At 54.5% G+C, this 26,907-nt stretch overlaps 3 protein-coding genes and 1 non-coding gene across 4 annotated transcripts; 1 reads left to right on the top strand and 3 right to left on the bottom strand.

The window, feature by feature from the left end:
- Window positions 1-2,157: 2,157 nt before the first annotated feature.
- On the bottom strand, window positions 2,158-6,237 carry NPFFR1 (neuropeptide FF receptor 1). Its single transcript, XM_063162872.1, has 4 exons — window positions 6,136-6,237; window positions 4,173-4,469; window positions 3,485-3,584; window positions 2,158-3,140 (listed from the first exon to the last, which is right to left on the bottom strand). Exons 1-4 carry the CDS (start codon window positions 6,167-6,169, stop codon window positions 2,345-2,347), a joined length of 1,227 nt encoding a protein of 408 aa, XP_063018942.1. The 5' UTR covers window positions 6,170-6,237; the 3' UTR covers window positions 2,158-2,344.
- A 1,407-nt stretch (window positions 6,238-7,644) lies between these two features.
- LRRC20 (leucine rich repeat containing 20) lies at window positions 7,645-17,119 on the bottom strand. The gene is made up of 4 exons (XM_063162871.1): window positions 16,964-17,119; window positions 15,589-15,738; window positions 13,989-14,156; window positions 7,645-7,799 (listed from the first exon to the last, which is right to left on the bottom strand). Exons 1-4 carry the CDS (start codon window positions 17,031-17,033, stop codon window positions 7,651-7,653), a joined length of 537 nt encoding a protein of 178 aa, XP_063018941.1. The 5' UTR covers window positions 17,034-17,119; the 3' UTR covers window positions 7,645-7,650.
- An 867-nt stretch (window positions 17,120-17,986) lies between these two features.
- Window positions 17,987-18,058, bottom strand: TRNAE-UUC (transfer RNA glutamic acid (anticodon UUC)). Its single transcript has one exon. It is a non-coding gene; the product is annotated as a tRNA-Glu (tRNA).
- A 178-nt stretch (window positions 18,059-18,236) lies between these two features.
- On the top strand, window positions 18,237-21,583 carry EIF4EBP2 (eukaryotic translation initiation factor 4E binding protein 2). Its single transcript, XM_063164134.1, has 3 exons — window positions 18,237-18,394; window positions 19,034-19,210; window positions 19,363-21,583. The coding sequence occupies exons 1-3, from the start codon at window positions 18,256-18,258 to the stop codon at window positions 19,392-19,394; spliced, it is 348 nt and encodes a 115-aa protein (XP_063020204.1). The 5' UTR covers window positions 18,237-18,255; the 3' UTR covers window positions 19,395-21,583.
- The last annotated feature ends 5,324 nt before the right edge of the window (window positions 21,584-26,907 follow it).

Genomic DNA, 26,907 nt, shown 5'->3' with positions numbered 1-26,907 from the left:
CCGCCGGGAGGGGGTGTGTGGCGGGGGCACAGCGCGCATGCGCCGCCCGCGCAGCCGGCCCGCCCCGCGCCACGCGGCGCCGCAGGGAACGGGAATGGTCGGTCCCGGTTGGGAACGGTAGTTCCCGGTTTGGAATGGTTCTTCCCGGTTTGGGAATGGTTATTCCCGTCTGGGAATGGAATTCCTGGTTTGGAATGGTTCTTCCTGGTTTGGGAATGGTTATTCCTGGTTTGGGAATGGTTATTCCTGGCTGGGAGTGGAATTCCTGGTTTGGAATGGTTCTTCCTGGTTTGGGAATGGTTATTCCTGGCTGGGAATGGTCTGCCCTGGTTGGGATGGCCCGGCCCGAATAGGAATGGTCGGTCCTGGTTGGGAATGGTAATTCCCGGTTTGGAATGGTTCTTCCCGGCTGGGAATGGTTCTTCCCGGCTTGGAATGGGCCGGCCCAGCTGGGAATGGTTAGTCCTGTTTGGGAATGGTAATTCCCGGTTTGGAATGGTTATTCCTGGTTTGGGAATGGTGATTCCCAGCTGGGAATGGTCGGTCCCGGTTGGGAATGGCCCGGCCCGAATGGGAATAGTCAGTGCTGGTAGGGAATGGTAATTCCTGGTTTGGAATGGTTCTTCCCGGCTGGGAATGGTTATTCCTGGTTTGGGAATGGTTATTCCCAGCTGGGAATGGTCAATCCTGGTTTGGAATGATTCTTCCCGACTTAGAATAGCCCTGCCTGGCTGGGAATGGTTCTTCCTGCTGGGAATGGTTCTTCCCAGCTGGGAATGGTCATTCCTGGTTTGGAATGGTTCTTCCAGCTGGGAATGGTCATTCCTGGTTTGGAATGGTTCTTCCAGCTGGGAATGGTCATTCCTAGTTTGGAAAGGTTATTCCCAGCTTGGAATGGTTCTTCCCAGCTGGGAGTGGTTCTTCCTGGCTGAGAATGGTCCTGCCCGGCTGGGAATGGTCATTCCTGGTTTGGAAATGGTTATTTCTGGTTTGGAATGGCTCTGCCCAGCTTGGAAAGGTCATTCCTGGTTGGGAATAGTTCTTCCTGGCTGAAAATGGTTCTTCCTGGTTTGGAATGGCTGTGCCCAGCTTAGAATGGCCCTGCCCGGCTTAGAATGGTTCTTCCCTCTTGGGAATGGTTCTTCCTGGCTAGGAATGGTTATTCCTGGTTTGGAATGGTTCTTCCCAGCTGGGAATCATTCTTCCCAGCTTAGAATGGTTCTTCCTGGTTTGGAATGGTTCTTCCCAGCTTGGAATCATTTTTCCCAGCTGAGAATGGTTCTTCCTGGCCAAGAATGGCCCTGCCCACCTTGGTATGATTCTTCCCAGCTGAGAATGGTTCTGCCTGTCTGGGAATGGTCATTCCTGGCTGGGAATGGTTATTCCTGGTTCGGAATGGTTCTTCATGTTTTGGAATGATCCTGCCTGGCCTGGAAGGGTTCTTCCCAGCTTGGAATGGCCCTGCCCAGCTGAGAATGGTTATTCCTAGCTTTGAATGGTTCTTCCCAGCTTGGAATGGTTCTTCCTGGCATGTAATGGCCCTGCCAGCTTGCAATGGTCCTGCTCACCATGGCCACAGCAGCCTGGGCTATCATGTACCTGCCCAGAGCAGTCCCAGCCCAGCACAGTTCAGCATGGCCACAGTAGCAAGGTCCAGCACAGTGTGATCCTGCCTGACATGGCCACACAAGGGTGGGCTGGCACAATCTGGCATGGCAGGGTTCGGCCCAGCATGGGTGTAACAGCATGGGGTGGCATGGACTGGCATGGCATGGGCACTGCAGTGTGGTGGGATGTGGTCAGGAATGGCCACAAATGCAAGGAGTGGCATTGTCCTGCATGGCATGGTTTGGCTTAGGTGGGTCACAATAGCATGGGATGGCTTGGTACAACACAGCCCCAGCATTGCCCATCCATGGAATGGTCCATTCCCCATGGCCATGGGGTAGCATGGAGTGGCATGGCACACCATGGTCCAGCACAATCCAGCTTGGTCCTGCCTGGCACAGCCATGGCTTGGCATGGTCCCGCATGGCACAGCATGGTGCAGCACAATCCGGCTTGGTCCTGCCTGGCATGGCCATGGCAGCGTGGCTTGGCTGCCAGGATGGCCCAGACAGGATGGCCCGTTCTCCCACACTTCTCCTGCCTTCCCTGGCCCCGTGCCTGGACTGGGCTGGGTAAGGGGGCTCTGGCAGGGCCTGGGGGCTCGGTGCCATGGTGGGAAGTGGAGGAGCCCTAGCCAGGAACAAGGCATCAGTCGGACACACCTTTATTTCCATGTCTCGTGGCCGATCCCCACTCCCCACCCCGCAGTCCCTCGGTGCAGAGGGGTTTGGTGGCCTCAGCCGTCCCACGCAGGGACGCCGGAGCGGCGCGGGGCCAGCGGCCCCGACTCGGACACGGCGGGCGAGGCGCTGGCCCGCGCCTGGCTGAGGATGCGGTTACGGGGGCCAAAGAGCGTCCCGGGGCCGTGGCTCCGGGGGGTGTAGGGCCGGCGCTGGCAGTGCCACGAGCAGAGCGGGGCCCTGAACACCTCCTGGAAGGCGCGTCGGAAGTTCTCGTTGAAGTAGCCGTAGATGATGGGGTTGGCGCTGCTGTTGAAGAAGGCCAGCCAGTGCGCCAGCGGGTACACGTAGACGGTGAGCAGGCGCAGCTGGGCCTCGCTCAGCCGCCCGTAGTCCGTCAGCAGCATCAGCGTCCAGAGGGGCAGCCAGGAGACGCTGAAGAAGAGGGCGACGATGATGAGCATGTTGATGACCTTGGCCTTCCTCCGGGAGATCCTCCTCCCCTCCGGCTCTTCTCCGCCCTGGGCGGGCGCCACCGACTTGAAGAGCTTGAAGGCGATGCGGGCGTACATGACGACGATGAGGGCGAGGGGAGCCACGTAGATGTGGGAGAAGAGGACGGTGGTGTAGATCCTCCTCATGCCCGTCTCGGGCCAGGCCTCCCAGCAGGAGTAGAGGGGGTAGGAGTTGTTGTAGGTGTCCACCATGAAGTGGTGCTCCTCCCTGGTGACGGTCAGGGTGACGGCGGCCGGGCACATGATGAGCAGGGCCAGCACCCAGATGACGGCGATGGTCAGCAGGGCTTTCCTCAGCGTCAGCTTCTGCCGGAAGGGGTGGACGATGCAGCGAAACCTGGGGGGGGAGAACAGCTCATGGTGGGTTTGGGCACCTGTTGGGGACATCCCTGGGGAAGGAGGGCAGCCAGGACCCAGGGATGGGAATGGAGGGTGGGGTGGATGTGTCTTTACATGTGTCTTTTGGTGGCAAAGCCAGTTTGGTGTGTTCATCCCAGCGTGGGGAAGGACACCTTGCTGCACCGCCTCATGGACAGCTTTGTGGTGCTGCTGGAGAGCTGTGACAGGCTCCTGACATTCCCAGGAGCTTTCCCACAATGGGAACTGCACAGGGCACCTGGACCTGCTGGAGATGGTTTGGTCCCCACGTCCCCGTGTCCCCGTGTCCCCATGCCAACGTACCTCTCCACAGCGATGGCCACCAGCGTGAAAACCGAGGCCGACACGGACATGCCCTGCACCAGCCCGCTCATTTTGCACATGGTGTTGTCAAAGGGCCAGCCTGTGAGGGGACACCACGCAGGCTGTGGGTGCCTCTGGCTCACCCAGCTCCCTTCAGGTGTCCCCACCCACTGGGTTGCTGCTGGGGGATGCTAAGTCCTGCTCCCAGCTGGCGTGGAGATAGCCTTTAGCAGCATGGATCCTTGAAGAGGAACCCCAAAATTGGTAAAAACGATACACGTGACACTTAGAGACGCAAGGAACATGGTGGCTGTCATTTTTCCTACTGACTTTGGGACCCTCAATCAGAAGGACTTTCATCTTGTTTCTTGACCCCAATACCAATAAATACATAAATCACACCCCAAAATCAATAAATACAAACCCTGCCCTATGGCCTGGCTGCTGCTGCTGCAGCTGAACCCTCCCAACTCCCTTATCTTTGGAAAGGTCAACAGGCAGAGCTGAGCCAGCACAGCAGAAGGTGAATGCAGAAAGGAGATTTTTAAAATGTTGCTTGGTGAAGAATGGCTGAACTTCAAACAAATGTGCAAATGCAGCATTAGGGCCAAACTTATTTTACCACAAATGGCCATAACCTCAAATAAAAATTTTTAAAAAGTCTTTTCCCTTCCTCTGCCCTGCTCACCTGTGATGAGGTTGTCCACCAGGGTGGTGGGCATGCAGAAGATGCCCACCAGCAGGTCGCTGATGGCCAGGTTGAGGAGGAACATGTTGGTGACCGTGCGCATCTGGCGGTTCTTCACCACCACGAAGCACACCAGGACGTTGCCGACCACGCACATGAGGAAGATGAAGGTGTAGGCCAGGATGAACATGAGGGCCACAGGGGAGGAATGCTGGTAGTAGGCCAGGAAGGTGTAGTTCTCCCTCGGGAGGTGGCTGGCGCTGGAGTTGGGCCACCACCAGGTGACATTGGAAAGGCCTGGGGAAGGGAAGGCAGGAAAATGAAGCTGGGAGAGAATAAAGCAGTAATTCCCTTAATTTCTTAATGCCTCCAGAGGGGGATTTTCATATTTATTCCAGTGTCCAGACTGGCTGGGACATGTCCTGCTGGACTCTTCTTTGTACCCCAACAAGTCTCCTCCTCCTTGGGTTACTCAGCTCCAGGCTCTGCAGCACCTCTGCTGAATTATTCTTTTACGTCATTGTTGTTTGATACCATCAATTTCATTATTATTTGATAAAATCAATATCATTATTATTAGATACAATTATTGTTTGATATTATTATTACTGGATATCATTATTATTGGTATCATTCTTTTAGAATTAGAACGGCCCAGAAGACATCCTGATCTCGTGGGCCTTTTTTTTTTTATTTAGGGATGATGCAAGGAAGACAAATCCACATCCTGACACTCCAGTGCTCTGGCCTTATGGGAGCAGCATCCGTGTGGTCCCAGCCCTGCTTCTCCTTGTGCTTCCAAGGTTCACAATTCCATATTCCACAAAATCTTATTCTCCCCGGCAAAGCTGCAAGAACCCGGGGAGAGGAGCTGAGGCAGAGAACACCCCCCCGCTCCCATCTGAAGCGAAAATTGTCATTCTGATCATTATCTGGTGGAGGCGGGGGTGGCATTTTGTCACTGGGGACTGAGCGGGGAGCGGGGCTCGGCAGCTCCCACCCTCGGGCTTCCCCAGCCGCTCGGGGATGCGGGAGGATGCGGGGCGTGGGCAGGAGCTGCCTGCGGCGCTGACGGGACCGGCTCCGGGAGGATCCGGGCTGCAGTGCTGAGCCGAGGAAAGGCACATCTGGGCTTTAAGCGCATCCTGAGCGCCTGCAGGTCAGCCCTGGGCGGCTGGAGCATCCCCCATCCCTGTGCCCATGACGGTGCTCAGCTCTCCAGCCGAGATGCTTTTCCAGCCCCCGGGACCAGCGGCTTCCTCAGGGTTCGGGCAGGCAGGAGGGCCCGATCCAGCCCCCGATACCCCCGTCCTGGGCTCAGGATTTGGGCAACACATTTCCAGTGGGGATTCAGAAAGCTGCTGATAGGGGATTTGCAGCCGACACGGGAAAAGGAGCCACTTGGAGAGGCAAGGGAGTAGCGGGATGGAGGGGGCAAGATTCTCCAGATAGTCGGTATCAGATCTGTGATCCAGCTCTGTAAGCAGGAGCAATAGCAAAGACTGCAATGAGATTGCCCAAAACCCGTGATATTAAGCCTAAAACTTTGCTGGACTTTATCTTTTGGGGCTGCAGTGCAGCATGAGCAGGAGGTTGGTGTCCTGTGGAATTGGATGTGGTTTTAAAGCAAGGTGGAAGATGGGGAAAGGAAAATAAGGAGCTGCTGAGCAGCCGTGTGGGTGCTGGATGGATGAGTGAGTGGATAGATGGATGAATGGGTGGAGGATGAATGGGGGGATGAATGGGTGGGTGGATGGATGGATGCAGGCGTCCTCAGCACTCACTGACACCTCGGACGTGGTGACAGGGATGGGGGCACCGCACGGGGGGTGATGGACCACCCGCATTCCCTGCCCAGCTGTGGGAAAGCCCCGCGGGGAAAGGCTGGTCTGATGGAACAGGGATGGGATGAGGGGTGGATCGCTTTTTTGGGGAATAAAATCAATCAGGTCTTGGCACTCACCTCCGCCGGGCCGGGCGGGCTCCGCGGGCTGCATCGCTGCCGTGCAGAGGATGCGCTGCCCGGGGAGGGCTCGCCCGCTCCGTGCCTCGCTCCGTGCCTCCCGCCCGCTCCGGAGCCCCGGTGCCGCTTGGCGCCGCTTGCGGCTGCTCGGCGGCTGCAGCGGAGGCGGGGAGGGGGCGCGGGGGGAAACACCTCCCTCCCATCGCCATGGATACCGGGGGACCCGCACGCTGCCCCCCGGGAGCAGCGCGGGGGCCGCAGCCCACGCCGGGCACGGGGACGGAGGGAAGGAGCGGGTTCGCCCCCACGGCGGGTCCCGGTCTGTGTCCCCGCTGCCGCCGAGGTCCCCGCAGTGATGCTGGCAGCTGATGGCCGATGTCCCCAACAGCGCTCCTGGCCTTCCACGGAGGAAAATGAGCCTCAAGGCGAGTGGGGGGATCCCCCATGCATCAATCCACCAGAGGGAGAAGCAGCGCGATGTTCAGGGTTGCTGGTCCTGGCTTCAGGCTGCCCCGCTCAACCCAGCTCCTCCAGCATGACCAACATCTCTTACCGTAATCTTGTACCAAAGTTTGGCAAGTCTGGAAGTCAAATATTTACAGGATTTACCATTCCTGGCTGTCCCCAGCCCGCACACAGCATTGGGAAGTGTTTGTCCCTTAAATACCCAAAGGAACAAACAAGGGAGATGTTTAAACAAGGCGTTTGGAGATAACACCTGGGGTTTCTCCCAGGAATTTTTTTGGGTTTTTTTGCAGGCAGCCAGCTGCTAAGGGACACGGGTGTGCTTGGCAGTGGCCTCCCTGCCACCGAGAGGCCACTCTCTCCAGGACATTTCTTCCTGGGAAGGGATCAGCACACCTTGAGGACCCACAGCACCAGAGAGGTGGGCACACACCTCTGGGGACAGCCACTGGCTTTGGGTCACTTTGGCTTCCACGGTGAAACAACAGGAGGGAAGAAAAGTTCCTTGGAAAACAAGGATTTTTCCAGGGAAGTACAGCTTGGGTCTGGGAGAATCCAGCCTGGAGGCTGCAGAGAGCAGCTGTGCAAAGGGGCTTCTCCAAGGACAAGGCTGGGAATTGGAATTTAATCAGACACAACCCCCCCGATGTAACAGGAAAGCATTTAATCAGGCACTTGGCACACCACCACCGTGTCAGCAATTCCAGGGAGAGCCCTTCCAGCTGCAGGGATGTCCTCCACCATCCCGATGCTCTCGGGTGGGAGAGTGCACATCCAGATCCCCCCACTCCACCCCAACCTCCCACCCCATGTGTTGCAGCTCCTCTGCACCCCCAAAAGGCATAAGCAGGAGATTGCCTGGCTCGGGATTTGGCAGAACCATCCCTCCATGGGAGAGTCCCGCTGCTTGCTTTGAATTTGGGAAAAACGAGGCACAGGCTCGGGTTTGGGACCCATTTGGGGGCAGAAACGGGGGCGCAGCAGGGACTGAGCCGAACCAAACCCCTGTGGTGGGCAGCTCCCCCTCGGGACAGCTCGGGCTGCCAGGATTCAGGGATGGATGGGCTCCTCTGGAGACAGCAGCAGCTCGAAGGGAACCAGGGGCCGGACCAGCAGCCGCACCTCGGGGCCCACGGGGTTGGCTCGCAGGTTGAGGCTCCGCAGCAGCGCCATGGAGGCCAGTTTGTCCGTGGGCACCTCTGGAAAGAGAGCAGGGAGGTGAGAATCCATCCCGGAGGGGTGGAGGGGTGAAAGCTCCTCTTGATGGACAGCCTGAAGCAAACCTGATACAGGATGCATTTATATTTATATTTATATTTATATTTATATTTATATTTATATTTATATCTATATTTATATTTATATCTATATTTATATTTATATTTATATTTATATTTATATTTATATTTATATTTATATTTATATTTATATTTATGTTTATATCTGTATCTGTATCTATATCTATATCTATATCTATATCTATATCTATATCTATATCTATATCTATATCTAATCGTTACAGTTATAGTTATAATAGATATATAATATCTAATTAATATAGTGTAATATAATATAATATAATATAATATAATATAATATAATATAATATAATATAATATAATATAATATAATATAATATAATATAAATAACATATAATATATAATATACGATATACAATATATAATTATATATCATATATATACAATATATGCATTACATAATATATAATATTTAATATATATTATATATTATATAATATATAATATATAGATATAATATTTTATAGTATATATTATATAATACAATACATAATATATTATATATTATATATTATATATTATATATTATATATTATATATTATATATTATATATTATATATTATATATTATATATTATATATTATATATTATATATTATATATTATATATTATATGTTATATATTCTATGTTATATGTTATATGTTATATATTATATATTATATATTATATATTATATATTATATATTATATATTATATATTATATATTATATATTATATATTATATATTATATATTATATATTATATATTATATATTATATCTATATTTAACCCAAATTATTGGGTTAAAACATGTGAGAAATTATAGTGACATCTGCATTAGTATTTGGTACGTTTGTAATGTAAATTGTTTTATTACGGTGAGTTAGGTTGTAAGTTAATTTTGGTTGGTTGTGGTTTGAACATTGCATTTAAAAGATTTTAGGATTTGAGGCATTAAATGGCACAGACATAATTGGTTTTTTTGGGAAGTTGTTTTGTTTGGGTGTGTTTATGGGTAAAATAAATGTAGTAGTTATAGGTGGTTTTAGTGGAATTACTATAGGAATACAAATGTAAGAGATGAAATTATGAATTTTTTAATAATTTATTGAAATAATGGTGGGAAGGATTGAAAGTTTAAGAATTCTGCTGTTGGCTTTGCTTAGAATTAAAAAAAAAATGGTTTTGTTGAAAAAAATTGGCAATTTTGGTGGGAATGCTTTCATAACAAAAATTATTTAAAAGGTGTATTAATTTTGAGAAGGCTAATTTGAATTTTGAATTTGAGGGTATTGAGTTGGGATTATTTGAGGAATGGTTGATTGAGGGATAAATGATTGAGGTATTAATATTATTTGATTGAGTAATTGATTGTAAGGAGGTACCACTACTTGTATTGAGGCGTGGTGGTAATTTGTGGGTTTTTTTGAGTTTAACAACAAAGGTTTGCTGTCGATGTTAAGCCTGTCTGCAGGCTTTCATCAAAACAGAAAGACAATTAAATATTAATTTATTCAACTGCTCAGGCAAATGGTTGGTAAACATAGAGGTCTTTTCCAACCCAAATGATCCAGGGGTTCTGAGGAATGTGTCAGGGAGGTGCAAACACCCAGATATCCAGTGTGGGCACTGCCCCCCAGTTCTCCCAGCTAGTAAAACCCCTGCTGGGATGCTGGACCAGGATTCAAGCCCCTTTCCCTGATTTTCTCCCCGGTGTTGCAATGCCCAGGAGCCCTCTCCAGGCTCACAGGAAGGTTCGTGGTCTTTGCCCTGGTTGGACAGGCTGCAAATGGCTCTCAGCCACCCACGGGCCCCCTTCTGTTCTGCAGTTTCCACGAATTTGGGTGTTGTCCTTTAGAAAACACGACATTTACAAACTGTTTTAAAAAAAAAATAGTGCAGCTCAGCTGGATGGTCCCAGTGTGAATCCACTGAGGCTGATATGAAAACCTAACCCTAATTAAGCTCATTAAAAGGTGATGGATTTTGCTGCAATTCACAATATTTGGGGCTAGCAACGCCCACCTGTCTGATTTACCTAAACCAATTTCTTCTTTAATTTGGCCACCAAAATAACAAGAGCCTTTTCCACCCCAGCTCTTGTGTCCTCTGCCAGAACCTGGAGCAGAATTGCAGTGTTGTAATTATATCTGGTAGATGGTTATGTGATTTTTAAACCATGAAATTTATTTTATGCTGGAAAAAGAATCAAACACTTCGATGCCTTTGTTTTTCCCCCTCTTTCTCCTCCGGAAAATGGTGATATTTTCCATACACAAATTCCCTAGGAGAGCACAGCTCATCAGGCAGAGCTTCACATGAATTTTTTTAATAACTCTTCTTCATGGTGGATTTGTTCACTGCCATTCCCCCGTTTCATTTTGCTTGGATTTTTTTCCCCTTGAAGCACAAAAGTAATATATTTTGTTTCATACATCTCGCTATTTAATCATCGCCTAATGCAGTGGAGAATAAGAAGTTTAATCATCCTCTTACGCAGCATGATAAAGTTAAAAGTGCTTTCACCCATTTTGCTCAGATTAGGGAGTTTAGTGAAGTGTTCTGGGGACCCAGACCTTCCCGGGCTGGGAGCAGCTCAGCTCTGCAGCTCAGTTCCAGGTGAGGAGCAGTGACTCAGCCTGGCATGAAGGGACAGACTGGGCAGCCTGTAGCTGTAGGGCTGTGCCCTGCCAGCCACAAATTCCTCCAAAAACAACCCAAAACTTCCCTTGCTGCCTTCCCAACAGATAAGGCACTTGCATTTGAGCCTGAATTATTCATGCAGGATTCACCAGTTAAGAAAAAGACAGGGAGGGAAAAGGCTTTTTGTACATAATTACAGCAGAATGTGACATGGTCTGGGTTGGAAGGGACCTTGGAGCTCATCCAGTGCACCCTGGATGGACAGAGGGACAGCTCCCACTGCCCCAGGCTGCTGTAAGCTCCATCCAGCCTGGCCCTGGGCACTGCCAGGAATGCACAGTGTCTCTGTGGCAGAATTTCTTACCAGTGTCCCATCTAGCCCCACTCTGAGTTGGAAACCACCCCACTTTGTCCCATCTCAACATCCTCAGGAGGACAAAATCAACCACAGCTGCCCCCAGCAGTGATGTCCCCAGCATTGGCAGCAGCCTCAACATCATCCCCATTAAAGCATTAATTAAGGAATAAGGGAAGGAGAAGCTGAAGCTCCAGGCACCAAAACATCCCCATGGATTTGGGAGCTTTAAAAGCTGATTTGACATAACTCTAATTACCAGGGAAAGAGTTAAAAGCACTGACAGTAATATATACATAATTACAGTCCAGGGTTAAGAGCTTATTTAGATGAAAAGGGTGGCTTGTGGCACTAAATGTCTCCTTTCACAGAGCCCACAGGCTCCAGGCAGGCATTAATTAATCTCCTTTCACTTCTGTTTCCCTTTGGAAAACATCACCTACCACCTCCAGCTCCATTTGTCTTAGCAAGAGTCACTCAGCTCTTTCAGCAGGAGCTTTCAAACAGGGTTTGCAGCCCTGGCAGGAGCCTCTCAGCACCCTGGCATGGCACAGGGGCACAGGCAGCACCAGCACTGGCACAGCACCCCAAACCAGGGCACTGCAGCCCTGCCAACACCAGCTCACCTGCAGGGGAGCCTGCTTGGGAAGGGCTGGTGGCAGCAGTGTGACCGCCCAGGGTTTTGTTTCACTGGAAAACACGGGCTGAACCCCCCTGGCCTTCCTGTGTCTTCCTCTCCCCTTTCCAGAGGATGTGTGAGATAGGCTCACATCACCCATTTCTGCAGCCAGGCAGCTTCATGTGCACTACCCACACATATCCCTACAACATCCTGGCTTGGAATTGTCAATTTTTACTCTGTTTTTGTTTTCCCCACGTCTGGAGGATGCCTCCCATCCGATGAGAGCCTGATGGGAGGTGACCAAACCAAGAGAGGCCACCCTCTCCCCCAGCTTGGGTGCAGCCCTGAGTGCAGCCTTTCCTCCCTGCATTTTAGCTTTTAGGGAAAAAGGCACCAAAATGCCGCATTCCCTCCTTGCAGCACCCTGCTTCCACAAAACCAGCAGGGGAAATGCAGTTTGGGGATCGGCTTGGGTTGAAATCAGCCAATTGAACTGAAAAAGTGTCAGAGGGAGCTAAAAGTGAGACAGGAGGCAGGAGAGAAAAAGAGGGTGAGGAAAAGCTGTGTCTTTCTTTCTCCGGCTCCTGTGGAAGCAGATTTTAATTCCAGTGCTTCTGCAGGCCCAGCTGGGGAGCAGCTGATGTGAGGCTGGTAACAAACCTCCTGTTGCAGGGAGCAGTTTCCCAGCAGCAGCTGAAGCCACCCCAGATAAAACAGCAAAATTGAGTGAACTCCGAGATTCGCCTCCCTGGGGCTCTGTGGGGCTGTGGATGCTCCAGCCTGGGCTCTTTGAAGGCTGCCTGCTAAATAAATTCACTTTTATCTGTGTACAACAGCTGCCCCTTTTGCCCAGCTTTCACGGACTCCAAAGCCTTCAGTTGTTTTGCACATGAACAATTTTTCTGCCGCTGCAGGGCTGAGGGATGAGCGGCTCTTGCCATTCCTTTAATTTAATTTTTAGGGGATTTTGTAGTGTTAAACAGCTGCTGTTTGTTCTGGGAAATGTTCAGGTGTCCTTCCTTAGCCTGGCAGCAAACTGAGCCTGGGTTCTGCAGTCAGATCTGGTTTTTAAATTAAATCTGAGCATTTTGGGGTCACCCCAGCTGGAGGTGCCTTTAGGAGCTACATCCCAGTGTGGTGAATGGGGCAGCTTGAATGGAGCTTGGCTCCCACCGTGCCTGCAGCAGCTTTGCCCTGGGAAAGGCAAATTTCCTTTCCTGGGAAAGGCAAATGGCTGAGAAGGCTCTGATTATTTAGCAACAGCCCTGGGTGATGCTGGTATAGATGGATAATGAGATGATTTGCTCTTGCAATTAAAGGATAACTATTGTGTGAATATTAAGAGACGTTTTAGTGATGTATAGTTATGTTATTGTAGTTTACATGTCCTCTGTTCTCCCCACAGTTCCCTTTCCCCCCTGTATTGCTGCCATCAGACAGCCTGGGGTGTCCAGGACAGATAGAGAGGAGGCTGCACATGTGCCCCTGGCATGGGGCAGCTGGGAATGGGAAAGCTTGGTGCTTAGGGGGTGGGCATGGCAACACCTGACCCCCAGTCCCGTTACGAGAAAGCAGTCTGCAGTGATAAATGGCAAAGAAGAGCTGACTGACAGACTTTGGGAGGGGCCAGGGCTGGCTGATGCAACCCCCAGGGGTATAAAAGACTGAGCATCCCTCTTGAAGATGAACTGGCCATGAGGGGCAGTTCCCAGCACTGCAGCTTTTTCCTTATGTGAAAAATGCATATTCTATGATTGGCTTTTTGCACATATCAAAATGAATATTATATGTATTGCGTTAGAAAGTTATGCTGTATTAATTCTCTAAGTAGTGTGTTAAATGTAGTTTTAGGTTATAACAAGATGTTAAAACAGAAACTATGCTATGTAAGATACTTTTTCTAAGAAAGGACTCGCAGTGAGGTAGCAGCCACAAGACACCTGAATCTTCCAGAGAAAGAGAAGTTATTGCTCCATTATCAGGAGAAACTAACTCCTTCCTGCCTCTTTCAGCCCTGAAGATGCCCTTAGGATTCAGAGGCAGAAGCTGACACTGCCCAGACAGAATCCTGAGTTTGAATGGAATTCATGCACCATGTATGAGGTGTATGAATATGCAACAGGCTGTTGCTTTTAAGGGTTAATCCTCTGTTGATGTGGCTTATTTTGCCCAGAAAAAAGTACCTGGACTGTCTGTAACTCTTTGATTTTATTGTCTCATATTGTCCTAATCCAAATTGTCCAAATTATTATAACTCTAATTATATTACTATTTTTATAACCATTTTATATTACCATTAAACTTTTAAATTTTTAAAAACCAAGTGATTGGCGTTTTTCACACTTATGTAGTCCTTTTCTTGTATTTTTGGGAAGGTCTAATAAACCTCTTTAAATTTCCAAAGCGAGCAGTTGTTTCTCACAGTGCTAAATCGCCTTTTTCCAGTGGGAGAAGGTTCCCCTCACCTGCGATCTCGTTCTCCTCCAGGTCGATGCTCTCCAGGGCGGGCACGGTGGCCAGGGGCTCCGGGAAGCGGCGGAAGCGGTTTCGGGAGAGGTCGATGGTGCGGAGGTGCAGCAGGGACGTGATCTCCTCGGGCAGCCGGTGCAGGTAATTCCCTGCCAGGTTCAGCTCTGGGAAGAGAGAAGGGAGGCGGTGGGATGCTGGGAAAAAGGTGGGAAAATAACTGATGTACAGCTTGATTCACAGCCTCTGGCCTCAATCCATCACTGGGATTCCAGCTCCAAAAATTGGGCTTTTTAAATTTTCTTTCTTTTTTTGTTTTTCTGTTTTCCATGGTTGTCATTGTAGATTTGCCTGCTGGGAATGCCGCATTTAGGACCAATGCCTTCCTAATGAAATTGGGCAGCCTTTTGCAAGCAGAGTCTGTAAAAAACAAGGAATATTTCCCCATAAACTCAGCGCAATTACCTCCCCAATGGTCATTTGTCATGGCTTAAGGGTAGCCCTCTATGTTCATATGCCTGAACCCCTTCTGAGCAATAAACAGAACGGTGGGAGAGATGTCTTTAGCTGTGAAAAATGCCTGTTTGTCACAGTTTACCCATCTGTGATGCTTTCCCACCCCAGAAATGTGCTCCTGTGGGCCCAGCAGCGGCACTCCCGGGCACAGAACCCAAATCCCGCTGTCCCAGCGCCCTTCTCCAGTGACACGGGGCTCTCTGCACTATAAATACCCACACAAGCCGCCCTGCCCCTGCTAATACCCGGTATTTATAGGCCCTGCCTTATTCAGCCTGTCCCCAGCCCTGGGGCGTCTGTTCCTGCTGAGACCCAGCGCAGCTCATCGCAGGAGTTCGCTGATGGAGAAAAGCCCTTGCTGGGAAGCAAAGTCATTTTTTGCCCTTCAGGGCTGGTTGTGCTGTCTAGAAAATGGAAATTGATTCCTTTTGGCGCATGTGTTTCCTTTCCCCAGCCCAGGGGTGCTCTCACAGACGGTGCTGCAGCTCCGGGACAAGGGAAACCTCCTCAGGCACCCATCATAGCGGCATTTGTGTGGTACCTCATAGGAATAAAATTGATTTTAGAAGCTGCCAGAGCATCCCCAGCGCCGTCCTCAGCGCTCAGTGCCGCGGTGCCGGATGCTCTGGATGCTTGCATGGCCATTTTCTATCGGATTAGCCTCGGGCTGCCTTCTCTGGGGGGTGTCCCCGCCGTGCTGATGATCGCTCCCATCTCCTGCAGTGATTAGCTCTCATTGATGCCGCACTACGAGCACTAATTAGTCGGCACAGCTGGGATTGTCATGCCTCTGTTGTTATCCCCAAGCTGCTTTTCCTGTTCTCCTCCATCCCTGGAGGGAGCTGGGGGCGCTGAGTGACCCCACAGCAGCCTGAAAGCAGTTTGGAAGGGTGGGTGAGAGCAGAACCGGTGTCCTCGTCCTTCAAGGGCCAGAAGGTACGACCAAAAATGGATTTTTTGGGGTCAGAACTAGCGCTTGCAATGAGGTGTGAGCTCAGGGGAGACTCATGGGTGCTTTGCCCCCTCTGCCGCAATCTGGGGGCTCCTGGCGTGCCCCGGAGGGTTGGAATGGCAGTGCCTTACCTCTCAGCTGGCTGAAGGTGGTGACAAACCGGCTGGTGATGGACTTGAGCTCATTGTTGGCCAGGGAGATGCGGTGGATGCCCTCGGCGACGCTCCTCACGGCTTTGTAGACTCCAACAGGGAAGGACATCAGCTTGCAGTTGGCCAGATCTGCGCACAGAGAGACCCAGGTGTGACGGTGTTCACAGGGGTTCTCGGATGAGGGAAGAGATGAGGATCTGACTCCATGTTACAGAAGGCTTGATTTATTATTTTGTAATATATATTACATTAAAACTACACTAAAAGAATAGAAGAAAAGATTTCATCAGAAGGCCAGCAAAGAATAGAACAGAAAAGAATGACAACAAAGGCAGCTGTCAGGGACTCTCTGTCTGAGCCAGCTGACTGTGATTGGCCATTAATTACAAACATCCAACATGGGCCAATCCCAGATGCACCTGTTGCATTCCACAGCAGCAGATAATCAATGTTTACATTTTGTTCCTGAGGCCTCCCAGCTTCTCAGGAGGAAAAATCCTAAGGAAAGGATTTTTCATAAAAAGATGTCTGCGACACCCAGGCAAGGGTCTGACAACTTCAGTCCCCTGCTCCCCCTGTGTCCACAATTCCCTGGGGGCAGCTGAGCAGCCCAGGGATGCCTATTCCACTGCTGGGGGATGGAGCAGGGATTTCCCTGGGCACTCCTGGCTGGATTTCTCATGGTCATGGCTGACTGTCCCACGGCAAGCGATGGGGAGGGGAAAAAAGATTTGGCTGTGCCTCTCACCTCGTGGCCTCCTCGTTTTGTCCTGAGTTGTTCCTCTTTCCCCTCCCAGGAGACTCCAGGGGTGGAAAGCCTGTATCCCAGCCCCAGGATGGGCTCTGCTTCCTGCCCCCTCCCCAAAGCCACTGTGGGAGCTGATGGAGCAAGTTCCAGCCTCCCACGTTTCTCTCAGGGGATGTGGAGAGCCTGAGAGACGAAGCTCCAGCTCCTGTCATACTCTGGTTTATATCCCAGGGCGGGGAATCCAGTGGGAATAAAAATGAATGGCTTTCATCTCTCTCCTTTGATGAACTGCACCCTGCTCTCGGGTATTAGCTGGAAATGGGGAAACGGCAGGAAAATGCAAATCTGACACAGCAACGCGGGGAAAAATCTGCTCCTGCCGCTGCTCCCAAGGAGGGGACACATCCCACGGGATTATGTGAACCTGCTCTGGCTTTGAGGTCCCTTTGGGGGAGCCTTTCCCTTCTGCAGAGCGGCGGGGAGGGAGCGCCGACAGCTTTTTTTAGGCTGTGGCAGTGAAACCCAGAGCCCAGCTCCGGCCATCCGATCCCTGCGCGGCCCCGGGACGGAGCGCCGGGAATCCGCTTTGTCCTCCGCCCGCCTTACCCAGGGAATCCGCCTTGTTCTCCACCGTGTCGTTCACCTTCCTGGCCACCCGGGCCACCGCCTCGCCCATCCGCCGGTGCAGGAGGGCGGCCGGGCCCGCCGGGAATGCGCTGTGCCCTGCAGGATCCAGGCTGGAGGGAGAAACCAGCCTCTGTTCTCCGGGAGAGGGATGCTAAAAATAACCGATGGGATCAGTGTTCCCAGGGGAGGGAGGGAGGCCGTGCTGGGGCTGGCATGTCCCTCGGGGTGAGATTCCCAACTTTCCAGGATGGTGCTTTTAGGGTATGTAGGTGCATCCTATTCCCTGACTTGGAATATATCCCCTTTCCTGGTATGGGATATGGGGATTCGTCTCCTTTCTTGGTTTGGGAAATGAGGAAGCATCCCTTTTCCTGGTCTGAGATATTTGGATACATCCCCCTTCCTGGTATTGGATATGCCGTTTTCCTGGTTTGGGATATGGGGATGAATCCTCTTCCCTGGTTTGGGACATGGGCATGGGTGTCCTTTCCTTGTGTGGGATATGGGGATGCAAGTCCTTTCCTGGTCTGCCATAAGGGGATGCAACCCCTTTCCTTATTTGGGATATAGGGATCCATGCCCTTTTCCTGGTTTGGGATATGGAGGTGAATGCTATTCCCTGGTATGGGATATCGGGATACAGCCCCTTTCCTGGTATGTGATATGGGGACAGAACCCCTTTCCTGATACAGGATATGGGGCTAAAACCCCTTTCCTGGTTTGGGGTATGGGGATACAACTCCTTTCCTAAGAGAGGATATGGGGCTACAACTCATTTCCTGATATGGGATACAGGCATACAACCCCTTTCCTGATACGGGATATGGGGACAGAGCCCATTTCCTGATTTGGGATATTTGGATGCATTCCTTTTCCCGGTGACTTCATTCAGCTCGGTGTAGCCAAAACATTCTGGCCGAAGGCATCCTGGGCAGGGCATCAGGACACCAGCACCCTTCCTTCCTCCCTCCCAAAAAAAAAACAAAACACAAAACAGGAGGCTTCCCACGCCGGGAGTCGAACCCGGGCCGCCTGGGTGAAAACCAGGAATCCTAACCGCTAGACCACGTGGGAGGCGCGGACAAGTCGGCGCGGCAACACGCCTGCCCCCTGGCGGCGGCGGGGCCGGGGCGGGCCCGGGGCGGGGCGGTCCTGAGGCGGTCCCGGGGCCGGGGCGGGCCCGGGGAGGTTCCAGGGCCGGTCCCGGAGAGGGGCGGTCCCGCTCCGCCCGCCCACTCGGCGGGGACAAAGCGCGGCGCCGAGCGGGGGCCATGTCGTCCGCAGGCGGCCGCCAGCCCAGCCAGAGCCGGGCCATCCCCACCCGCACCGTCACGCTCAGCGACGCCGCGCAGCTCCCCGCCGACTACTGCACCACCCCCGGCGGGACGCTCTTCTCCACCACGCCCGGAGGTAAAAGCGCCGCGCCCGCCGGGGCCTCCGGGGGAGCGCGCCCGGGCCAGCCCGAGCGCCGCGTGTCGCGGGCGGACCGTGCGTGCCGCGCCCGTATCCCCTCTGTATGCCGTGGGTACGGAGCGCTTTCCGCCCGCTCTCCTCGGCGCACACGCGTGGGGATGGGTTTGTGGTTTTTCCGGGACGTACCGGGAGCGCGGAGGGTCCCGGCGGGGCGGCAGCTGGATCCCGGCACGGGCTGGCGGGGAGCTCCCGGCGGGGCGCGGGCAGCGGGGCTCGGTGCCTCGGCCCTGCCCCGGCCCGGTGCCGCGGGGCGGTGACACGCCTGTCCCCGAGCAGCGCAGAGGGACACGTGGTGATTCGGGGTGCCGCTTCCACCGGCATCCCCGGGACAGGGTGAGCTTGCTCGGGACAGCGTGGAGCGCCCCCGGGCAGCCGGGACCCGGTTGCGGCCGGGGTGTTTGGCCGAATTATCGCCTGCTGTGCCCAGATAAGAGCGGGCAGAGCGGCGGCGCGCACCCCCAGCCCTCCCCGCCGATCCCCGGGCGGAGAACCTTGGCCCGTCCCGCCGGGAAACTCCTTCGGCAAACACGCGCTGCCGAACCGGATTCCCCCACTCTGCTCCCGTCCTCCCCCCAGGCACCCGGATCATCTACGACCGCAAGTTCCTGCTGGATCGTCGCAACTCCCCCATGGCCAAGACCCCGCCTTGTCACCTCCCCAATATCCCCGGCGTCACCAGCCCCGGCGAGCCCGGCGAGGAGCCCAAAGCGGACACCAACAGCTTGAACCACCAGGAGGGCAAGCCATCCATGGGTAAGGGACCCCGGGGCGGGACAGGAGGGATTTGGGGTGGAGGATGACGCCCCAAACACTGCTTCCATGGGTAAGGGACCCCCGGGGCAGGACAGGAGGGATTTGGGGCGGAGGATGACGCCCCTAACGCTGCTCTCCTTGTCTCTTGCCAGGGGACGAAGCTCAGTTCGAGATGGATATCTGAGCGGGAACCACGGAGAGGCAGCGACTCCCCAGCCCTGTGCACCCCCATTCGGCTTAGCAGGATCCGTCCCGGCGAGGTGGAGGTGGCAGTGGTCCCCACCAGCGTCCCCTCCCCGCCCTCCTCCTCCCCCTCTTTTCTGGGGGGAGTGCAGCTCTGTCTTCTCCCCCTTTGCGGGTGAGCGGTCCCAGCATGTGCCAGACGGAGCATCCCTTCTGGATCCGGCCCTATTCCTCCCCTTCCACCTGCCAGCAGCCTGATCTCCACCAGGCTTCTTTTTAAAACATCCCTTTGCCTCTTCTGCTGCCTCATGCCCCCACAAAATTCCCCGCTCTTGTTACGCAAGCCTCCCATGGCCAGCAGCTTGGTGTTCTGGAGCTGCGTCACCCCCTGTGCCCCCTTCTCCTGGAAAATCTGGGCAGCCTGTCGGGAGGAGGGGGAAACACCACTCCTAAAATCATGCACCTGCTTGCAACCTGGGGAGGGCGTTTTTTGAGTTTCCCTGGGGTGTGTTGGTGTTCAGCAAAGGACAGCACTGGGACCCTGTTCCCTTCCGTGCTCCAGGGATCCGATGTAGTCCCTGATGGAATCAGCCAGCTTGTCCACATCTCTCCTACGTGGATTTCTTCCATCTTGGCCCTCCAGCCAGGGGCTGTGTCCCCCACCCACCAGCCAGGACTCACAGCAATGTAGCCATGTTTTATAAGACCCCCTTGCTTTTATTTTTGGTACTAAAAAGGGGCACCTCACCCCCAACGACTTTGTATGGGCTGGGGCCGAGTGCCTCTGGGAAAGTGCTTTGTGGTGCTCGGGATTTTTTACCCCCCAGCCCTTTAAAATGTGAATCCTACAGGGGGGAGATCCCTCTGGCACCGTTGGATGTCTCAGGAATCGCTGGGTGTCCCTGGGGGCTGTGGGGGCTCGCCAGACACGCAGGGATGGGGCGCTTTCCCCCCTCGCAGGGCGCTGCCATCGATGCCACCCTCAGCTCTCAGGATGGCATTTCTCCCAGCTGGATCATGCTGTCGTGGATGAAGCATTTCCACATCGACCTCCCCTTTGCCAGCCTGGCATGGCGTGGCCATCTTGTACCTCCCCTGGAGATGGGGTTTCTTTTTGCCCCTCTCTCCGTGTGACTCTTGCCCTGACCAGCAGCGCTGGGCACGGCCGCGCCCCCCAGTCCCACCAGCCCCCCAGGTCTGATTTTTTTACTGTTGGGATTTTTTACTGTTGGGAGCCGTCACCAGCTCTGCAACCTTCTCAAGTGCCATTTTATCAGCCCCCACCTGAGTGCCTGCTCCATCCATGGTCCCTCCCTCGCTGGGGTCTCCCCACACCTCGTTACCCGTGCTGGGGACCAGGACACCCCACAGGCTTTGTGCACTTTCCATCCTGTAATTTATTTCTCTAGGTGTGTTTGGCACGGCGCTGGTGGCCAGCTCCCATCTTCCAGCTGCTTTTCTCACAGGGAGGGGGGGCTGCCCCTCCTTTTGGGGGTGGGGGAGGCAGAAGCAAAAGCACAGCCCCAGGCGATGGGGTCGCCTTTGCCATCCTTGCCCTGGCGTGGGAGGTGAGGTGAGCGCGGCAGCCGTGGGTGCACGAGTGAGTGAGTGCGAGTGGCAGCGTGTGTGGGTGGGTGGGTGGTGATGAGACACACACAAATATATATATTATATAGAAATAAATATATTTTCCTTGAAGCCAAGATCCTAGGAGGTCAGTTAGGCCCTCGGATCGAGGGAGGGGCAGGGGGCGAGGACATCCTTGGCAGAGGATGCAGGGAGCTGGCGCCCTCAAGCACAGCTGCTCCTTTCGGGAAAAACCTGCTCTGCTAGCCAGAAACAATCAGACCATATCCAAGGACAACGTGACTTAATGGACAGGAGCCGGAGGGAAACCTTTTTTTGATTTTTTTTTTTTTTTTCTCTAAATGCCCCCTTTCCCAACCTCCCTGTGTCTCTGTTCCCCATCCCAGCAACTTTTCTGCCCAAAGGCTCTCTTTTGTAAGCGGGCTGGGGGCTGAGCAGGGAGGAGTGCCTGGCCTCACCGGGGTGTTCCTCTGCTAGTCAGGGGCTCTGTTTGGGATTTCTGTTGTTTTGTACCGTCTCTTCAAGCAGGTGTTTGGGAGGAGAAAAGCTCTCGTCAGTGGTTGCTGTTACAGTGAGATCAATAAAGATTTTGGTTCTACTAAATCGAGGTGGTTTGGACTGTGATTCAGGGCGTGGGGAGGGTTTTCCCTTCCCTTTGGAGCAAACTCCCCTCGTGGGCTCTCTCCCAGTTGTGTCCAGAGAGCAGGGAAGGGTTAAACCCAGAAACAGCAGCTGAGGGTTAAATTGCAAAATGTCACACACAGAGAAACCTGATTTTCCCATAGGTCTTCCATGTGCAAAACTGCCCCCAACTGATAATTTGTCCTGATCTCAGCTCTGGAAGTCTTCAAGGACTTTTTGGATGGGACTTGGAGCAACATGGTCTGGTGGAAGGTGCCCACCAACCTTGGCCTTGAAGCCTTCAGGGGCAGGAGACCATTAATGTATGTTAATATATTGCATTGTAATATATTTTCAAAATTTTTAAACCATTTTTTAACTCTTTTATACCATCTACTGTAATTGGGGAGGGGTCTGAGCAGCAAAGTCCTTTTCCCCCGCTAGGGTGATGAGGGAGAGGCAGCAATGGGATGTCTGTCCCCTCCCTCCGGCTACAGACGGTGCCCCCAAATTTTTGTGGGTGCCTCAGCAAACCACCAGCATCACTTGGGGAATCATCCCCTGAGGGCACCTCAGCTGTGTGTGTGAAATACCGCAGCAGCACATCACATTCCCAAAGCATTCACATCCCAGGGGTGAGGCTGGGGGGTGTTTCCGAGGGTTTGGGGGGGGCCCTCCTGGAGCACCCTGCTTTGGCTGCACTCGGAGTGGTCCTGCCATGACCTCCCGTGGATTGTGCTCATATTGCAGCAGTTTAATTCTGCAGAGTCAGGGAAATCTGGAGCGTGCGTACGGAGAGGAACACGGCGAGGAAAATTGCTGACGAGGCGTTTGGGAGCTGCTGTTCCCTGAATCTGGTTTAGGCCGTGCAATGCCAGTGACAACTGGTTCCCTCCCAGATTTTTGGGTGTTTTTAATGTGTTAATCCCAGCTATCAAAGCCCCTGTAGTGAGGAGATGTGTGTGTGAATCCCTGGGTTTTGGTGCGCTCCTCCCTAAGGGGCTTCTAGATACTGATTTGGGATCTTAAAACAGAGAATTAAAATAAATTTCAAAAGTGTTAAAATTTCAATCCAGGACTGCAAATGCAGCAGAGCAGCTGAGGGCAGGGTATTTTGGCTGGGCTGGATGCTGGGAGCCTGGCTAGGATCTCAGATCCCAATGAACAAACTTTCCAGCCCTCCTTTCCAGCTGTTACCATTTTCGGACTAGCTCTGGGCTGCGTTTACATTCCTGGCCCTCCTTCCCAGTGCCAGTGAACGTGTTGATGCCGTTTTTCTCCTTCTCCTTCGCCCTGCTGGTGTCCTCCAAGCACTGATTGGGAGCAGCCCGGCAGCCCTGGATGGAGCTGGGTGTGGGCAGGGCTGTAACGCTGGGGAGGCTCAGGGGGAGGTGGGGTTGGGGTCCTACCCGGGGGGCTCTGGGAGCCACTGTTCTAACCCCAATGGAATGTGGCGAGGCAGGTAGGAGCTGAAAGGATTGGGGTTTTGTGGATTAGCTGAAATAGCATCTCTGTGTGGCAATGAGAGGAGCCTGAAGTGGCCTGATGGATTCACTCTGTGCTGTGGTGGACTCTGAGCAGAGCTGGGTGCTGGAGCTGCTGGTACTGGTGGAGCCATGGCAAGAGCCCACCACGGGGCACCCTGCAGGGTGCTGGGAAGCAGCTGGGTGGGTGGGCAGCAGCTTTATTTCCCAGGAATCTGAGTGGCCTGGGCAAGGAAGGATGGCTCTGAGAGCTGGGAGTGCCCTGATGTTTCCTATGGAGCCAGGCTGGGAGAGCAGGGGGTGTTCATGTGGAGAAGAGAAGGCTCCAGGGAGACCTTAGAGGCCCTTTCAGTGCCCAAAGGGGCTCCAAGACAGCTGCAGAGGGATTTTGGACAAGGGCATGGAGTACCAGGACAAGGGGAATGGTTCTGAACAGCCAGAGGGCAGGGTCAGATGGGATATTGGGCTTCCATCACACACATCCCCATCTCCCATGTCTGGGAAGCAAAAGCACTTCCTGCCTTTGAGAGGTGCCAGCAGTGCCTTGATGTCCCCAAAACTGCAAACCTGGCTGGGGTGGTGGCATCTGACAGTCTGCTCTCTGTCCCAACCCTTCTCTGGTTTGTCACCAGGACATGAGGGAAGGATCAGCGGGCTGGGGGTGCTGCGGGCTGGGTGTCCCCGAGGTGATGGGGACTGTGTGCCAGGGATCCATAAGGTGACAATGGCTGTGTTTGGGGGTGGTCCATGCTAGGTGTCCCCGAGACGATGGGGACTGCATGCCAGGGTCCCTAAGGTGACAGTAGCTGTGTTTGGGGGTGCTGGGTGTCCCCAAGGTGATGGGGGCTGAGTGTCAGGGGTCTCTAAGGTGACAATGGCTGTGTTTGGGGGCGCTGCATGCCGGGTGTCCCCGAGGTGATGGGGGCTGTGTGTCAGGGGTCCCTAAGGGCACAGTGGCTGAGTTTAGGGGGTGCTGTGTGCCAGGGGTCCCCAAGGTGATGGGGACTGCATGTTAGGGGTCCCTAAGGTAACAGTGGCTGTGTTTGGGGGTGCTGCGGGCCGGGTGTCCCTAAGGTGACAGTGGCTGTGTTTGGGGGTGCTGCCGGCCCAGTGTCCCCTAGATGATAGGGACTGTGAGTCAGGGGGTCCCTAAGGTGACAGTGGCTGTGTTTGGGGGTGCTGCGGGCCGGGTGTCCCCAACACGATGGGACTGCGTGTGAGGGGTCCCTAAGGTAACAATGGCTGTGTTTGGGGGGTGCTGCCGGCTGGGTGTCCCCGAGACCATGAGGGATGCTTGTTAGGGGTCCCTAAGGTGACAGTGGCTGTGTTTGGGGGTGCTGCATGCTGAGTGTCCCTAAGGTGACAGTGGCTGTGTTTGGGGGTGCTGCATGTTGGGTGTCCCTAAGGTGACAGTGGCTGTGTTTGGGGGGTGCTGCGCGCCCGGTGTCCCCTAGATGATAGGGACTGTGTGTCAGGGGGTCCCTAAGGTGACAGTGGCTGTGTTTGGGGGCGCTGCGTGCCCGGTGTCCCCGCCGTGCCGGTGCCTTGTCCCGGCGGGGCAGGGGGCGGGGCAGGGGGCGTGTTCCCGAGGCGGGGGCGGTCCCGGCCGCCCCTCGGCCCCGTCCCGGTGCCCGCCCCGGTCCCTCCCCGCCGAGGCGCCGGCGGTCGGCGCGGCCGCGGGGCTGCGCTCCCGCCACCGCTCCCGCCGCCCCCATGGGGCGCCCGACGGCGCGGCCGGCCCGGCGCGGCAGCTGAGCCCGGAGCCCCCAGGTACCGAACCCCCGCCCGGACCGGGCATCCCCCGAGCCCAAACCGGGAATTCTCCCCCCGAGCCCCGGGACTGGGTGTTCCCCCGCTCCAGCCCCGGCTCCGGGCATCCTGCCCCGCTCCGCGCCCCATCCCGGCCCCGGGCAGCCCCCCCGGGACCGGCTGCCCCTCTCATGCCCTCCCCGGGGTGCAGGGGCTCGCTTCCCGGCCCGGTGCGGTGGGAAGGGGATGGATGGAGGCCCTCGAGGGTCCCCCCACCCTCCGGGGGTTTGTGATGGGCACCCGGGGGCGGGGGGCGCCCGCAAGGCAAGGCGGGCGGGACAATGGGGGAAGGTTTGTTTGCCCTGGAGCACAGAGCCCACGGCGTGGCCATGAGGTGCCCCAGCCGTGGCCAGGAGGGTCCATCCGGAGCCGAGGGTGGGCTCCAAACCTCTGGAAAATCGATGGATCGCTGGTGCTGAGGCCCAGCGTGCGCCCCGCGGATGGCATCCTCCCACCTCTCCTGCCTTTGAGTTGCGTTTGCTCTTTAAAAGGGGCTTTTTCTCTCCCACTTTTGGCCTGGAAGCCAGCCCAGCACGGCTGGGAGCCCAGCACGGCTGTGGGCCGGTGCCGGCTGTGCCTGCCGCGGCTCCGGAGCGAGTTTTGGGATTCGCATCTCTTGGCTGTGCCTCGCTCGCACCCCCAAAGCCGCCCGGGGAGCAGGCTCTGGGAGCGGGGATGGCCGGGGGATGAAGATGGAGGAGGAAGAGGAGCAGATGTAGCCGAGGTTTGGCCGGGCAGCCAAAGGCTGGGATGGGCTCCGTTCCCGCTGGCACGTGGGGATGGATGGATGGCGCCGAGCCCGGTGGGCTCCAGCCCCTGTGGCACCGAGTCACCGGCGGGAATGTCCCGGGAGCAAGGCTGCCGGCACCCGCCGAGCTCCTGCCCAGCTCCTCGGCGCTCAAAACTTCCAGAAAGCCCATCCAGGCTGCCTTTCCGATGGCTGCCGGACTTTTCCGGACCTGCTTCCCTGCCCTTTGCCCGGTGCATCCTCTCGGTGCTGGGGGAGCCAGCACCCCCTCGCCTTTCCCCGGCCGTGGCACCCCTCGCACCCCGAGCTTGTTTTCCTGCCCTGGGCGGGAGAAACCAGCGGGTTTTGGGGTGGCTGGGCTGCATGAGGAGGAGGCAGGCACTGCCTGAGGAGGAGGCAGGCAGGCAGCGGCGGTGGGACATTTCCTTCCTGGAAGGCAGGAAGTGATTATGTCTGTGCACGGAGCCTAAAAATAACGGGCAGGTCTCTGCTGTGAGCGAAACTCCCCTGGGATTTGCTTGATTTTTGCTTTATTTATTAAGAGAGCGGGCCGGGGGAGGTGAGATCTGTGAGTCCTGCTGCATCCCAAACCCAAACCCATACCACGCTGTTGGTGTGCATAAGGTGCTGCGTGTCCTGGCAAAGGTGTGGTCGGCGTTGGAAAAGCGGCCCCGTGTAAAAGGAGCCGTCCCTTTGCTCCGGCTGCCTTCCCCCCGTTGGGAGGGGAGCCGTGGTTTGCTATGAATAGCACAAAATCACAGCCCTGGCCTTCCCAAAGGCCGGCTCTGCCTGGCGCTGCCCATCCCGGGGCTGTGCTGGGGGGACAGGCTGAGATCCCCACCCTTGGGGACACCCTGCTCCCCCAGATCGGGGAATGGAGGAGAATTAACCCTGCTCCCCCAGAGCGGGGAATGGAGGAGAAGGTAACCCTGCTCCCCCAGAGCGGGGAATGGAGGAGAGTGTAACCCTGCTCCCCCAGAGCAGGGAATGGAGGAGAAGGTAACCCGGGAATGGAGGAGAATGTAACCCTGCTCCCCCAGAGCGGGGAATGGAGGAGAGTGTAACCCTGCTCCCCCAGAGCGGGGAATGGAGGAGAGTGTAACCCCGCTCCCCCAGATAGGGGAATGGAGGAGAAGGTAACCCTGCTCCCCCAGACAGGGGAATGGAGGAGAGTGTAACCCTGCTCCCCCAGATAGGGGAATGGAGGAGAGTGTAACCCTGCTCCCCCAGAGCGGGGAATGGAGGAGAGTGTAACCCTGCTCCCC

The sequence above is a fragment of the Melospiza melodia genome, chromosome 9, assembly GCF_035770615.1.
Source record: "Melospiza melodia melodia isolate bMelMel2 chromosome 9, bMelMel2.pri, whole genome shotgun sequence".
NCBI lineage: Eukaryota > Metazoa > Chordata > Aves > Passeriformes > Passerellidae > Melospiza > Melospiza melodia.
The sequence above is the reverse complement of the archived record's forward strand: the minus strand, read 5'-3'. Positions and strand labels throughout refer to the sequence as shown.